At 45.1% G+C, this 15,533-nt stretch overlaps 1 protein-coding gene and 1 long non-coding RNA gene across 4 annotated transcripts in view; one reads left to right on the top strand and one right to left on the bottom strand.

Moving 5' to 3' along the window:
- The window catches only part of LOC146808464 (transient receptor potential cation channel subfamily M member 2-like), a 1,747,278-nt gene that overhangs the window by 1,192,296 nt on the left and 539,449 nt on the right, over nucleotides 1–15,533 (bottom strand). For all 3 annotated transcript variants that reach the window (XM_085623572.1, XM_085623571.1, XM_085623573.1), the window contains exons 5-6: nucleotides 3,334–3,514; nucleotides 2,332–2,495 (exon numbers count right to left, since the gene is read on the bottom strand). In XM_085623572.1, coding sequence (XP_085479698.1) covers nucleotides 2,332–2,495; nucleotides 3,334–3,514 — 345 coding nt within the window. The remainder of the gene's footprint in view (nucleotides 1–2,331; nucleotides 2,496–3,333; nucleotides 3,515–15,533) is intronic.
- LOC146808465 (uncharacterized) overlaps nucleotides 3,845–15,533 on the top strand; it is an 82,170-nt gene continuing 70,481 nt past the window's right edge. Inside the window, exon 1 of the long non-coding RNA XR_014967992.1 lies at nucleotides 3,845–4,089. This is a non-coding gene — a long non-coding RNA (uncharacterized LOC146808465). The remainder of the gene's footprint in view (nucleotides 4,090–15,533) is intronic.

Here is a 15,533-nt window from a genome sequence, read left to right as displayed (position 1 = left end):
GAGTGGGAATAAGAAAATGTACCCTTACGATATCCAACACTTTCCCTACTGGTGTACGGAGTGGGAATAGTAAATTTTACTCCTCAGCTATTCAACACTTTACTTACTGTTGTACTGACTGGAGTGGGAATAGTAAATTTACACCTCTGGAATCCAACACTTTCCCTACAGTTATATTCAGTGGAGCGGGAGTATTAAATTTTGCCCCTCCGCTATCCAACACTTTCCCTACTGTTTTATTTACTGAAGTGGGAATAGCAAATTTCACCCTTCCGCACACCAACAGTTTGTTTACTGTACTACTTGCTGGAATGGGTATAGTAAATACTACCTATCCACAATCCAACATTTTCACTTATGTTGCATTTACTGAAGGGAGAATTCTACCCAGTTTCATTATTTTTGTGTTGGGAGTAGTAATTTTTATTTTACTTATTTATATATATTTACTATAATAGTTTGCGTAGTTTTGTATAAATTGTAGTGGGAATAGTATATGTATTTTGGACTCGATTACGATACATGGTACTGTCTTATACTCCCATTTGTCTATGGGAGCTTGTGTTACTGCTGTAAACCAGCAGTAACACAAGCTCCCATAGACAAATGGGAGATTGTGTTACACCCTACACCCCGTGGCAGGCACCATAAGGTGCCTGCCACAAAGTGCAGAGATCAACAATGGGGCACCATAGGTTCCCTCTTGGCCTCCAACCAGAGGCTGCAAACAGAGGGGGCCCTGATACGGGCTCAAAATCGCTTTCTGCTTTTGGAATACAGGCCGCCCGTCGGAATACAGCCGGAATGACTGTGGTTTCATTTCCGACCGGTTGTATTGTAATCAACCGGTTGGAATTAAAACCGAAGATCAGTCTTTCCGACTGGGATCATAATAGGCCCCTGAATGTTATGTTATGATTTATTTTAAAACGTAATAATTGATATGATTATTTTTGTTTACTTAAATTGCAATATTTTCATTAATATTTTATTATTATTATTATTTGGAAAGATAATATAAATTATATTTATTAGTACAATTGTTTTTTACATAGGTATATGTTAGTATATATTAATATATGTGTGTTTAATGTTTTCAAAATTACGTTTATTTGGTATATTTTTTAAATATATATTAAATCTACTTTTAGTTTTCAAATTAATGTTACTATTTATTATATTTAATATCTTATTTTATATACATTTAAAAATCGATATTTAATGGAACTATATGAATGAGATCAATATGTTTTTCCAATACTTTTGTACTTACCATTATATATATATAGGATGATGATATTTGACTTCGATATTTGTCACGATAGCTTAGTAAGGGGATATTTTGAGGGTCGATATTTTGTCAGTGAACCTGCACAGTCTTGAGCAGACTAGATTATGTAACTCTTGATTGGAGCACCAGACTCCCTGTTCAAATGACTCTACAGGATACAATTGTTAGCTGCCAAACTAGCACTGAACAAAACCAGATGTGATTCGGCAAATGAAACCTCGACAGACCTGCACTGGTTACTGGTTAAGGAGGGATGTATCTGTAAGACCATGTGTCTAATCCATAAAGCACTCCATGGAACTGGACCTCGGCTCCTGCAAGGAACATGTTGCTACCATAAACCTCCAGGAGCCCTAACAACGTCCTCGGCAAACCTGGTCTGCGTACCTAGATCTAAAAAGTTAAGATATGGAGGGAGGTCCTTTCAAGTGAAAGCAGCACACATTTGGAATAAAATCCCAAATTCTCTGAGGCTAATTTCAAATCTTTTGAGTTTCAGAAAAAGCCTGAAAACGTGGCTCTTCCCCAAATAAAAGAGACATACTACAGTCTTTCTACCCATACCCTTTAATGCAGGTAAGACCTTCTGCGTACACTGACAATCCTACAGCGCCAAGATGCCCGGTGGATGAACGTTGGACTCAATAAATATTAAATATATTATATATATATATATTTATACACACTATTTTATACTTCACGGTCCTTTGCCTGTTTTTTTGCCCATTAGATATGGAGCTCCAAGATGGTGTTTTATAGCCTTATGTGGTCGCTTTTGTCCACAGACCGTGATCCGCAGCGCACATGGGGCCGCGTGGAGGCGAGGATATTGTGCTACAGAGGTGACAGGATGACTTCAATGAATCTAAGTGTCAATCGCATCAACTATGCGTAAATGAAAGAGTGATCAAACGTTCAGCTTAAAGCTTTGAGTTTTAACTAAATTATCTGCCTGATTGGCCCTGTTGTCTTGCAGGGAGAGACTACAGTAGTGATTTTGAATTGGGGAGAACATTATTTCCTGTATCACTTTCTCTCACCTCTTTCCTGATCAGCATATGTCTGTTGTGGACGGTGCCCCAGGGGGCGATGCCAATGGTGACAATTTCATGGTGTCCTCTGCCACTTCTGCTGAAGTCGCGCATTGCTTCTCCAACAAGCTTCGCCACACCGGCATGGCAGCCACTAGTGAAGATCCAGGCTCCTAAATTGAAAGAAATGTTCAAAGGTAAGTCGGCATGCTGATCCGAGTTCACAAATAGACTTTTTCAAAATTTAATGTTTGTCTCAGAGGTGTGTGTAAGAACACGAGGAGTCAGCTAGTGGCGATGAAAGAAGACAGACAAGGAATCTTGCATCCTGGAGTTAGAGGTAAAGTGACGGAGTGTCAATAGATTACTACTGCAGCATTGGATTGGTGGTAAAATGAATGTTTCTCCATTACTTATAGAAGATGGCTGCCACGTGAATCTATGTGGCGAGCAACCTGTGGTACCCTTCTTTGGATACTAGGTAGGGCTAACAGTCAATAGGGCTCTTTAGGCGAGGTTGTGGAACTCAGCATCCTTCTGCAAAACCTTTTGAGAGAGCAGTGATGTTTACACCTGAATATACTTATGACCCACTTTAGAATTGGAAACTACGAAAAGAAACTGTCACGGGTGGAGAAGGAGAGCCACAGTTGGGAGAGTTTCTCTTCAGCCAACTAGACTGGCAAGGTGACTAACCAGGTCTTTCATGTGAATTTACCAGTCTGTCAGGTGTTTAGGATGTAAGGCTCAATGTATCGCTTAAAACACACAGAAAACAAAAAACAAAAACATTTCGAAGTAAAGGAAGATTGTTATAATGCACCCATGCTTGGCATGCACCAGCTCTATTCTTACTTAGGAGGCAAATATGTGTCTGACAACTGTAAAGGGACTGAAGAGCCAGGAGAGGGTAGGGATACGAATACACGTGTATGGATCCATCTCAACCGATGGACTGAACTCAGGGTCTTCAGACTTATTTCTGATGCGTGTTGAGACGCCTCTACTCACCTGTGCTCCGAGCTGCTTTGACGAGCCCCTGGCTGAAGAGGTTCTTCAGCCGGGGATGCATGTAGAAGTTCAAAGCTCCTCCTGTAATGGAGATCACCAGGTTGGGCACCTCGAGCTTCCACTTGTCAGTCATCATTTTGTATAGAACTTCGGGAGGGGTGCAGTCGGAGGCGCGCACGTACTACGGAGAAAAAGCATCAAAAGGAAAAATGTTAGCGGTCAAAGTGAGTCCACCACACATGTAGACTATTTCTATGCACTGGCGTAGCTGGGGGGGGGGGGGGGGGGGCGGTCCGCCCCAGGTGGCACAATTTGGGGGGTGGCAGCCCGTAGCAGCAGCCTTTATAATTTATTTGGGGACACTCACTGACGACTGTCCCCAATTAAATTATAAAGGCCGCCGCCACTGGGGCCCGCGCGCAGCCCCTGTGTGAAGAGCAAGCGCTGCGCACCTGATTTTAAAATCATGCTGCCGCGCGACGTACCCTGTTTGTGGGAGTTGAGTCCCGTCCCAGGGCCGTCAATCTTGTAGCGCGCAAAAGCGCTACCAATGACGGCCCTGGGCGTAATGTTTGGTCAGCCCTTGCGTTGCGCTGAGAAGTAGCGCGGATGTGACGTCACGCGCTCTACTACCGCGCGCTCGCCTCTTTTCCGGCACAGTGACAGGCAGCACAAGGATTTTGCTGCAAGCATCGGGATGATTTTCTGTTTATGGCGGTTCGCGTCGGGTGATTCAGAATAGTCAAGTTGTTTCAGGTGAGCCGTGACTTCCATGCCCACGCCCCGGTGTAATTTCCACATTGCACCTGGCCTAATATGGGGACCTGCTTTACTCAACCCAAAATTAAGGGACGTTCACATGTCGGTTTTAATGTAAGTGACTAAGCGGTGATTTTGCGTTATTAGATCTCCCCCTTAGTGAGTTGCAGCAGCAATTTAACGGCTTTACCTAATTATGCCCAAGAAATAATTTAATACAAAAGTTAAACCAAGTAATCGTCATTGGAGCAGACGACTTATATTCTCATTGCCGGCAGATAAACAACAAACTTCATAGGTGTGTAAGAGCTATCAGGGCTGTAAATGGGATGAAAAAACTGGGGGGAGGGAGGTCTCTCGCAAGGGGCGTGTCCAGTGTTAAGGGCGTGGCTTAAAACACAGCTAAAAACCTGTGTTTAGCATAGTGTGCTGCTGGACTTGTATTTTACTGTTTGTCATTGTATTCAGATATATGATACAACAAGTAACATCATACCTACAAGTCAGGACTATTGGCTTTGTCAGTGGTTGTTAGTTGCATAAGATAAATAAGCAGCAACTATGGCTTGTATATAATATTGAAAAATCTTACACTTAACCACTTCCATGCTCATGACGGCTCCTGGCCGTCATGAGTCACGGCAGTCGTGTGCTCATGACGGCCGGGACCCGTCCGACCGTTGCCGCTCCGCCCATTCGCGGCAAATTCCCTGCCTGTGCGGGCGAATTAATCAGTGGGCGGGGTTCGGACGGCTCCCGGACGTCATGAGCACACGCCCACCGTGATTTATGACGGCCGGGAGCCGTCCTGAGTACCTGGGCGCCACGCCCAGCCCCCCCCCTCGAACCGTGGCGGCATTTGCCGCGCGTGTAAGGGGTTAAAGCCCTGGTGACACCACAACAATGCTGCTGCTCCTGAGTTTCAAAAAGAGAAGGGAAATCCAGAGAGAAAATGACTCTGTAAAGGATTTCCCTTCTCCTACAAGGCCCACCTGGCATGACGTCATGCCGTAACTTCTCCACTAGTCAGAAGTGTGTACTTTTGCCAGGGCACAAACCAGAGCCCGATAGAGACCCCCTTTAAAAAACTACCGGTGCTTGGCACCGGTGAGACCCGGCCCACTTAAAGCCCTGAGAGCTATCAATATTTACAAATTACAATAACCAATACCTTTCCTTAGTCCTCTCATGCCCAATGTCACTTAGCTAAGGTAAATGATGTTGGCCGTGGTATTTTTCAGTTTTTTAAAACTTTATATAATAGAGACTTTTAATTTGTTTTAAAGGTGCTCTCACAAAAAATACTGTCAAGTGAAAATCAAATTCCTAATTTCTTAGCCAAATCAGAAAAAGTGGAATGCCACCTCTAAAAATGATTTCTGACCTTAAAAAAACACTAATCAAGGCTATTCAATATGAAATAAGTTTCCTCTGAATAGGATATAGACACCAGATAGAACACCTAAGAGAAATAAACTGGGAAGAGCTCTGTAATGATGTTAATGTGAAGTTTTCTTTATCAAATATATGCCTCTGTTGCTAGATTTTTTCCGATTGACAAGGAATGATCGTAAACTGTCTAATAGAGCAGTAATGAAATCCTGGCTAATGTTTCTAGTAAAAAACATTGGCAAGAAGTGCGACACATCCTGTATCAGACACAGAATATAGTTGCTTATTTGCCTGTTTAGGATGAATTGAGATATTTATAAAAGCAGAACTTGATGCAGAGTTAGTAAATGTTATATGGATTTTAAAATTGGTGAGCTTGCAATTGGAGATTATATAGGGTTGAAATGTAAAAATATTAAACATGTCTTCTCTAATACTAGATCTTTCATAGATTCACATGGTTGAATTATTCACCATTGTCATGCCTGGAACTCTTGGTAAACAATGTTAACATAGCAGTGTACATTATGACTCAATAACATTGGGAGACACTGATACAAGTGCGGAGCGTGAGCAGGGGGAAGCATTGGACTCACAAGTTTCACCCAATAGTGAACACTTGTCGAATCTGACTGGACCTGACCATAGTCCCTTTGAACAGGCGTTGCATCAGACTTTGGTCTGAAAATTCTACCCGCCCCCCTCCCTGTTGGCCACACACGCACATTGTGTAGTAGTAACCTGTACGACGGAGGAAGGGTTTTTGTTCTTTCTTCTTTTCCTCACGAAGTTCAGAGTACACATTGGGCTCCCCTGTCTAGACTCAGCACCCACCACACATACCTAAATGAAACTGTGTGTCAACTGTAACTATGCTGCAATGTTAGTTCTCTGTATTTTAACACTACTTGCACTAGTTAATAGACCAAGGAAAAACTAGCATACCAATGATACACGTGAGCGATATTTGGGCCTGAAATTTGACAGTGAGGTGACATTCAAAATTCAAGTCCGAGACTTAAGCTCGCACAATCACAGGGCTGCGGATGCCATGGGCGGCAATCTGAGGGATAGCCCCGGGCACCACTAGCTCTAGCTACGCCTCTGTTTCTATGAAACACTAATAAATAATTATTACCAGCAGGAATTGTGCTGCAGAATCAGTGGTAAAAGGAGACTATGCTGCAAGAACAGTAAATACATGACCAAACTATCTCAAATGATGCCCTCAAAGTCATTTCCTGCTTCACCAAACAAGTCAAACATGTAAAGCGTTTACCTGATTCCCACCCGAACAAACATTAGTAAAAGTATTGAATGTCTTGCTACACATCTGCAATATGCTGCACCACCTTTAAAATGGTGATAATCCCCCCCCATGCTTAAATGTTAATGGCACAAATACATCCCATCTGTACTATCCTCAAAGTGGAGGTTGATTGGTAACTTCAGCGGCATGACAAGGACTAGAATCTGCTTCACAGCCGGGAGTCCTGTTTCCAGACAGCTGAAGAATGAGAGAATACCTTAGTGGATACCAAGGGAGACCTTTACCAGGACCAACCAGAGGGATTTAAGTAACTAGACCAATCAGAGTTGTACAACAATGTATTAACTTCTCCCAAAAAAGGGAGGGAGAAAGAGGGTCAACAAGGCTCGTCCTCCTACCATAGTGTGAATTAGAAACAGAGCCCAAATGTTTCCAAAAAGACAACCCTCTGAGAGAAAAGAAAACAATAGGTTTTCTTGTAAAACTCACCCAGCAGGGTTACCCCTTGGTGGCATGCGTCATCGGGTTCATCCTGTTCCGCTTCGGAATAGGGCATGCTGTGACCTACAGGATACGTTGGGGCACTTAAAAGTGAGATTAAAATACCTTCCTAGTAGGTAAACCACTATTTATTCTGACCTCTAGTCGGTATTGGTCTAAAGAAAAGGGCAAAATTGAAAGAAAAGGCTATAATGTGACCGCCTTTCTAAAAGGTCCCCAATGTTTCAAGCCATGCCCCAAACGCTTTTTTTTTTTATCAGCCCCACTGAAAAATTAACTACCTCCTACCACTCCTGTAATGCTAATCACACTCACATGGCTTGCCAAAGTGTAATATTTTTGTTTATACTGCACTTACTTGGTGATTGACTAACTATAAAAGATGTGAAATTCCCTCATTATGGGTCCTCCGGTTATGGGGGAAACTTGTAGTCACACTCACTCCAAAGTTTCAACTCTGCCTTTTAGAAAGGCAGGCACAATAAATTCTTTCCTTTCAATGTTTCCCCTTGTTTTTAACCAATACCCACTAGAGGTCAGAATAAAGAATGGTTTTCCTACTAGCATTTTGATACACTTAAAGTGCTGCCACGCATTTCGAAGTTCTCAGCGTGCCCGTTCCATAGCAGAGCAGATGGACCTGATGATGAAGCATGCCACCAAAGGGTAACCCTGGTGGGTGATGTTTTTAGAAGAAAACCTATTGTTTCCTTCCCCATTGGAGGGTTGTCTTTTGGAAACAATTGGGCTCTCTGTTTTTTATGTAACACTGATTTAATGCATCTCTTACAAGACAGCAGGGACAACACAGCACTGGCCTTTGCATGTGCATATTCATTTGTGCAAGGCTAAGGCTGCACACAACAAATAAATTAGTCCCATTCTCAAAGATCGAGCCACTTGTCTGGACTTTTCAATCCATATTTATAACACTTGACAACATTATAAACCACTAAAATCTGTCTTCCTAGACCTATTGTCAAATCTGCGACAGGCAACCAGTGGATTGTAAGCTAATAGACCATTTAAAGCCTCATAACACATTTATTCTGCACTATCATAATGAATACCAGAGGCCCTGCTAACTCAGTAGGTGCAAAATTAACAAAGTACAGGCTAAACCATGTGAATTTTGAGAAGTGAAGAATTACCTGGTGCATTGGAAATTCCAGGTTCGATTCACCCAATAATTCCTCATTTTTGGCCATGTTTCAACCACTGATTTAATCTGCCGCTTTCAGCAGTGTAATATTTAGGTGAAGTATCATGGGCTTGCAGTGTTCTTGCAGACCCTGACCCCTTTCCGAATGGGGCCACTCACTTTGGCTTCAGTTTCTGGGCATGCATGATCTGGTGGTGTGGAGGTCTAAGTCCTCATGTCAGGCGCCTTTAGCAGATGTGTCTCTAATCTGAAGCAAACCAAAGATCTCTATTCTAAATGTAGATTTCAATGTCTAATCTGAAGCAAGATTGTTACTTCTAATCTGGAGCAAGATCTCTAATTTACTGTAAGTGTAAATGTAATCAAATGAAAGATCAGCATCTGTAATCTGAAACAAAATTAATATTTCTAAACTGAAGCATGAACAATATCTAATCTGTACTGTCTTCAATACCGGATACGCAAAGTAAAATAACTCTTAGGTGGCTAAGGTCAACACAGGGCAAGATTAAAGTGAGCACCAATACTGCACCACCAGCAACACTAAGGTGGCAGGGTGCAGAGCTCAGATTCGGAGTGGGGTACCCAATGTTAACCAATGGAGCCGGGGGGGGGGGGGGGGCACTCAAAGTCATGCCAATAACAGGTAAGTAAAACATGCATTCATCGAATCACCCATGAACTGCCCATGCACTCATCCAATCACAGTCACTACCCATGCACATATCCATTCACTGAGGCACTACACTTGCACTCATCCATTCCCTCAGTCACTACCCATGCACTACCCATGGCCACATACAATCACCCAGGCCATACCTAGCACTCATCCGTTAAATCAGGCAGTACCCATGGGACTCATCCAATCACCGAAGCACAACCCTTGCACTCATCCATTCACTCAGGCACTACTCATGCACTCATCCATTCACTCAGACACTACCAATGTACTCATCCAATGACTGAGGCACTACCCTTACACTCACCTATTCACTCAGGCACTACCCATGCAGTAACCCAATCACACAGGCACCATCCATGCACTCATCCAATCACCCCGACACTACCCATGCGCTCATTCAATCACCCAGGTACTATCCTTGCACACATCCATTCACTGAGGCACTACCCATGCACTCATCCAATCTCCAGGCACTACTCATGCACTCATCTATTCACTCCGGCAGTAACCATCCAGTCAACCAATCACCCAGACACTAACCTTGCACTCAACCATTCACTCAGGCACTACCTATGCATTAATCCAATCAATGAGGCACTACACTTGCACTTATCCATTCACTCAGGCAGTACCCATGCACTCATCTATTCACTCAAGCACAACCCATTTACTTATCCAACTACCTAGGAACTACCAATGCAATCATCCAGACACTACTCATGCACTCATCCAATCACCCCTGCACTACCAATGCACTCATCCTATCACTCAGGCACTACATTTGCACTCATTCCTTTACTCACACACTACCCTTACACTCATCCATTCACTCAGGCACGAGCCATGCACACATCCAAGCACTAACCCTGCAATAATCCATTCACCCAGACAGTACCCATGCACTCATCCAATCACTCAGGCACTTCCCTTGCACTCATTCAATCACCCACGCACTACCCATGCACTCATTCATTCACCCAACAACTATCTATGCAGTCAAGGAATCACCTAGGCACCACATGTGCACTCACCCAAAACAACCATGCACTTATCCAATCACCCAGTAACTATCTTCACACTCATCCATTCACTGAGGCACTACCCATGCACTCATCCAATCACCCAGGCACTACCCACAGACTCATTTAATCACCCAGGCACTATCCAGTCACACACCCAGTAACACAGGCCCTACCCTTGCACTCATCCATTCACTCAGGCCCTACCCATGTACTCATCCATTCACTTGGGCACTACCCATGCACTCACCAATGAGCCAGGCACTACCCTTGTACTGATCCATTCAGTCACACACTAACCATGCACTCATCCAATCTCCCAGTCACTACCCATGCACTCATCCATTCACCTAGGCACTGCCTATGCACTCATCTACTCACCCAGGTGCATCCATGCACTCACCCAATCACATAGGCACCATCCATGCACTCACCCATGCACTCACACAATCACCCAGGCACTACCCTTGCACTCATCAAATCACTCAGGCACTACGTATGCACTCATAGATTCACTCAGGCACCACTGCCACACTCATTGTACCATCCATATACCAGTTAGTCACTCCTTCAATCATCCACACACCAGTCGTACACTCATTCCAACTCATATACATACTTTCTCTTCTTTAAACTATAAAATGCGGTTCCAACAAGAACCTTGTTTTCGATTTTTTTTTTGTGCTTTTATAAAGTCTTACGTTTTTCTTCTTTTTTATGATAACAAAAATGGCAACTGGAACAGGATGGATTGAAAAAAAACACGCACTGAAAAATGTCCCAAAAATATAAAAGGGGAAATAAAATATGTACGATTTCTTTGTAGCATTGTGAATAGCTGTAAGACACTGCTCAGCAGCACTTGCGACACTACAGTCCATGGCCATTCTTGACAACACTGGAGCCATATCTGTTGCAGTAGTCTGCACCTCAGGAGGAACTTTCTGACCAAGAATTGTTGATGCTGCCACTGAAGTCTGGTCCTCCAGCTTCCCTCTGCTTGATCGACAGTTGGAGACATTTTCTATGATAGGTTTTAAGACGCTATAACATGGACATTGTCTCACATGAATATTTTTTGTTCTTCACTCTAGAGAGGGTCCTGTCGCACATTGTGCATTTCACTAGTTTTGCAGCAGTTTTAGATATTGAAAGACTCCCATGCCACACTGCCTCTCTTTTGTGGAGGCTCCTCAACTTCTAAATCTTCAGTCTCCCCTCCTTCACTTCCTGGTCCTGTTGTTGCTGCTGGCCCGTCTCCTTCCTGTATTGCCATTTTTAGTGAAAAAAAGAGCACAAACTCCACACCAAGATCCATCCACCTGCTCAGAATGCAGCTCTATGAAAGAAGATTCAAGAAGGAGGAGTGGGTGTGTACTTCCTATAGATGTTGCTGAAAAGTATATTATCCAATTATATTTCTTGCTTTGCCAGTAATGTGATATTCGCGGTGACCGACTTATTCGAGGTAACTGCGCAGAAGCGGAAATTCAAAATACAAGTTCAAAATAGTTTTCTTTAAAAATACAAAGAAAAGCAGAACTTTCTATACTATAGTAGTGAACAGCTATACTTACACTTGTTCACAATATCTCTATACAAATGTTTCTGAATTTTTGAAAAACACGCAGTATCCGAGTTTACTGAGATCGCGGCTTCCACTGTCTTCACGAAAATGTAAATAGTGTTTGAAGACAATTTTTCTGGAAACTCACTACAAAGATATGAGTTTGGAACGTACACGAATAAAGCTCTATTGTTAAATAAACTATAGAATGTGTCTATATATATATATATATATATATATATATATATATGTTTTACACTATGTACAAAACACACGCTCTGCGCGACTACTGATGTCAACTCGGTGACGGCGCTAGTCACAGAAACATACCAAATCAAGAGATTTGTGGTATATAATATAAATATAATATACAATATTAGAAAGAAAATACGAATATCTTAGAGGCTCACTTTAAAAAAAATGTACGATACAATTAAGATAAAATTTAAATAAAACCTTAGAACTTCACTGAAAAAAAATGGTTACAGGGACTTTATAGAGCGGAATTAGCATTTAAAAAACCTTAGAAATTCACTGAAAAAGCCACAGGTTAGTTGAGAGACAAGATGGCGTACCTGTGAAAGACTGCTGTGGTCTTCCAATCTCCCGCTGCTCGATGCAGTTGACTAAGGCCATGCTGAGCCTCCAAAACATACAGATTGCTCTTGTGAAAGAGCACAGTCTCCAACTCGCTTACCTGGAACGAAGAAGCGATTACGTGGTCTGTGTGGCGGCTGGTTCAGCCCTCTTGGTGACATGGAGGGCTTCCATTGAACAGATCGCTGTCTCTGCTCAGCTGCTGCTGAGCTCCTGGCTGTGGTTGCAGTACGGCACGGGTGGCTCTCGGTTGGGAAAAGCATTAAATTGAACATGCCTCTCAAATCAGTTCGCTCTACCCGGGATCGTAATGGAGATGCTGAGCAATCAGCTTCTGCAGCTGTCACCACGGCTTCCATACTGGTGTGCCCCCCTTCACGCTCCAAGGGCCCAAAACCCACTCTCTCCGGGGGATCAAAAACTGCCCTTAAAGGAAACAAGGGCATGGAGGCCAATCCTAACAAGATCAATGGCGGGGAAAAAATGGACCCCCACCTCCAGTAGGCAATAACCAAGTTCTTCCCCTCTGCGGCGGTGGCCCCTGGTGGATGAAAGAGCACCATCACTGAGGTAGGAGGGGATGGGGAGGCAGAGCATCACCCCTTAACTCAATGTAAGGATTTGATCCTCAATATTTGTGCTAATAATAAGAGGGACGGGCCAGGATTAGAACAATTGGACCATAATTTAGAGAATGAAATCCCTCTGACAGTCTCAGCTCATGAAGTCTCAGGGGTCAGACAAGAGCAGGGTACTACTCCATCGGAGGAAGTACCCCAGATTGTAGAGTGCAACATGGCCACACCAGAGGTTTCAGACCATCCACCATCTAACAGGATAGGGCTGGAGACAAAGGCTTTGTTTAAATGGGTCATTAGCCACCGGTCCTTTGAATACCTGGACCGGGGGATACATTTGTTTTTTGACTGAAGGGTCTGACAAGTGCAGCAAGCGTGGTTGTTTCTGATGTGGAGAGTGCCTCTATATCTTCTAGCTCCGATCCTGGTAGTCAGACGCATGGGCCTGATACGATAGTTCATAGGAAAAGAAGCCTCAGGAAAAGTAGGGAGCAGATGTCCCAGGGGCAGGACAGGGAAGATCCGAGGAAGAAAGGAAGCCTCACCTTAAAGTGGGATTATTCTACCACACAAAAGGAATATGAGGAACCCTACTCAGCAGTCATAAAGGGACATAGTAGTCAGGACTCTGAGGAACCAACCCTGAGATTGATCTACGAGTCAATCAAATAGCACCAGGAAGAGACATTGCAAGATGGCAAATAAAAGCCTGGTAACAAAAAAGCTACAATAGGTGGTGAGAAAGATCGCGAAAGCCTGCTCCGAAATGGGCGAAAGGATTACAGCTGTTGAGGAACACACTGCCGGATTAGAGAGTGATGTAGCGAAAAGACAAGATCAAACTGAAGCCCAGGGCACACAGATAATGGACATCCAATGGAAATTGGGAGATTATGAAAACCGGCAAAGACGCAACAATTAAAGGTTTTTGGGCATAGAAGAAGGTATAGAGGGAAGCGATATAAGTGCCTATGTCCTAAAACTGCTGAAGTGGGCCTTCCCAGAGCTCCAGCAGTGGAACTGGGACACAGAAGTCCAACAAGTTTACCGATATCCTCCCATGCTCAGAAATTCCACACAGATGCACACGGGTGGGGGGGTTGGGGTGCAACAACCAAGATCAGTGTATTTTTGGGAATTTTTTATTGTGAGAGGCAGTATTTCTCAAAGCTCGCTCGGATTCCAAATGCTCATATGAAGGACAGACATTTTTTACTCGACCTGACTGTCGAAAGGCGTTGGTACCTGGGACAGATGTTACAACCATGTCAAGAGCAGGGGGTAGGGGCATACTGGTTATATCCAGCATGCCTGAAAAACAATATATAACAACAAAGTGAGAATCTTCATCTTCACATCTGAAATAAAGACAAAAGAGTATTTGGATGAAATACGGAATGAGAGTAACAGAGCAAATGTGTCACTGGTATAATGAAGGGATCTAATGAAGTAGTGAAGATAGACTGCTTAGAATGAGAAGAATGATGAGGGCATTAAGGGGGGGCGTGGCCTGCAACCGAGGAAGATGGCTGCACACTGATTGAGCTGCGTTAGCAGATCGCCGCATTACCCCCATATCCGACATCTGTGTGTAGAGGGGCTCCCTACCTCCTCGCCGAGTCTGAGGTGTGTCCGGGCGGCCCTCCGTGCTGATTTGGCGGGTTGGCGGTGTCCAGCAGCGCCGATTTCTTGATCTCCGCATTGCACCTGGTGAAGGGAAAATGGCGCCGGCCAGCCGATGGTGACGGAGCCCGGTGGTCTCGCAGCTCCTGATTGACGGTGGTGCGGTGTCTCCAGTGCCGGAGGAGCCTCGGTGTGCCTAGCGGGCGGAGGGGACGACTGGCGGAAGCAGGAGGGCAGAGTCTAGCGCCCGGGCGCACCCCTGGTGAAACGAGAGGCTGTGGAAAATGGCGCCCGCTGCAGCGCGACCGGCAGCGGACTGTGAGGCCTGAGGAGCTGCCTGGTAAGAGCGCTGCCGGCGGAGGAGCGGTGTCCTGCTGGTAGGGGTGTGGCCCCCCCTGCGGCCCCGAGCATGCAAGGTTGGGGCCCAGTGGTACCGCGCTTCTGGTGGCGGCGGCCAGCGGTGGGACGTGACCGGCCAGAGTCACTGTTTGCAGTAGCGAGCAACAGTGACTGTCAGGGCCCAGCGGACGGCAGCGGAAAGTAGTCCACCCGGAGACTATTGCGGAGGGGCGAGAGCAGCGCTTGGCGGTAGACCTGGAGGCCTGAGGAGCTGACAAGTGAGAGCGCTGCCGCCTGGGGCGCAGGGTCTGGCCGGAGGTGGTGTGGCCCCCCTCCCCATGGTACCAGGAGAGACATATTTGGGGCCCAGTGGAGAAGCGCTCCTGGTGGCGGCGGCCGACGATGAGACGGCCGGAGTGACTGGTTACAGCAGCGGCGGTGTCAAGGCCCATCAGGCAACAGAGGCAAGGTGTCCAACTGGCGGCAGTCGCTGAGGGGTGGGGGCAAAACCCGCCGGCACTGGAGGAGCGACTGCGACGGCTGGTCGTGCTGGTGCACCCTCGTCTTGGGCCCCCTGGGATGGCGCAGTGAGGGGCACAGAGTGAGATGGCTTGGCTCAGCTAGGGGCACTGCTAAGGAGAGCGCCCTGACGACGTGGAGGAGCTGTGCCAGGGGCCCCCTGTTGCCCCCACGCCTTAGCATGCGCAGTGG

Source organism: Triturus cristatus, chromosome 8, assembly GCF_964204655.1.
Source record: "Triturus cristatus chromosome 8, aTriCri1.1, whole genome shotgun sequence".
Lineage (NCBI taxonomy): Eukaryota > Metazoa > Chordata > Amphibia > Caudata > Salamandridae > Triturus > Triturus cristatus.
The sequence above is the reverse complement of the archived record's forward strand: the minus strand, read 5'-3'. Positions and strand labels throughout refer to the sequence as shown.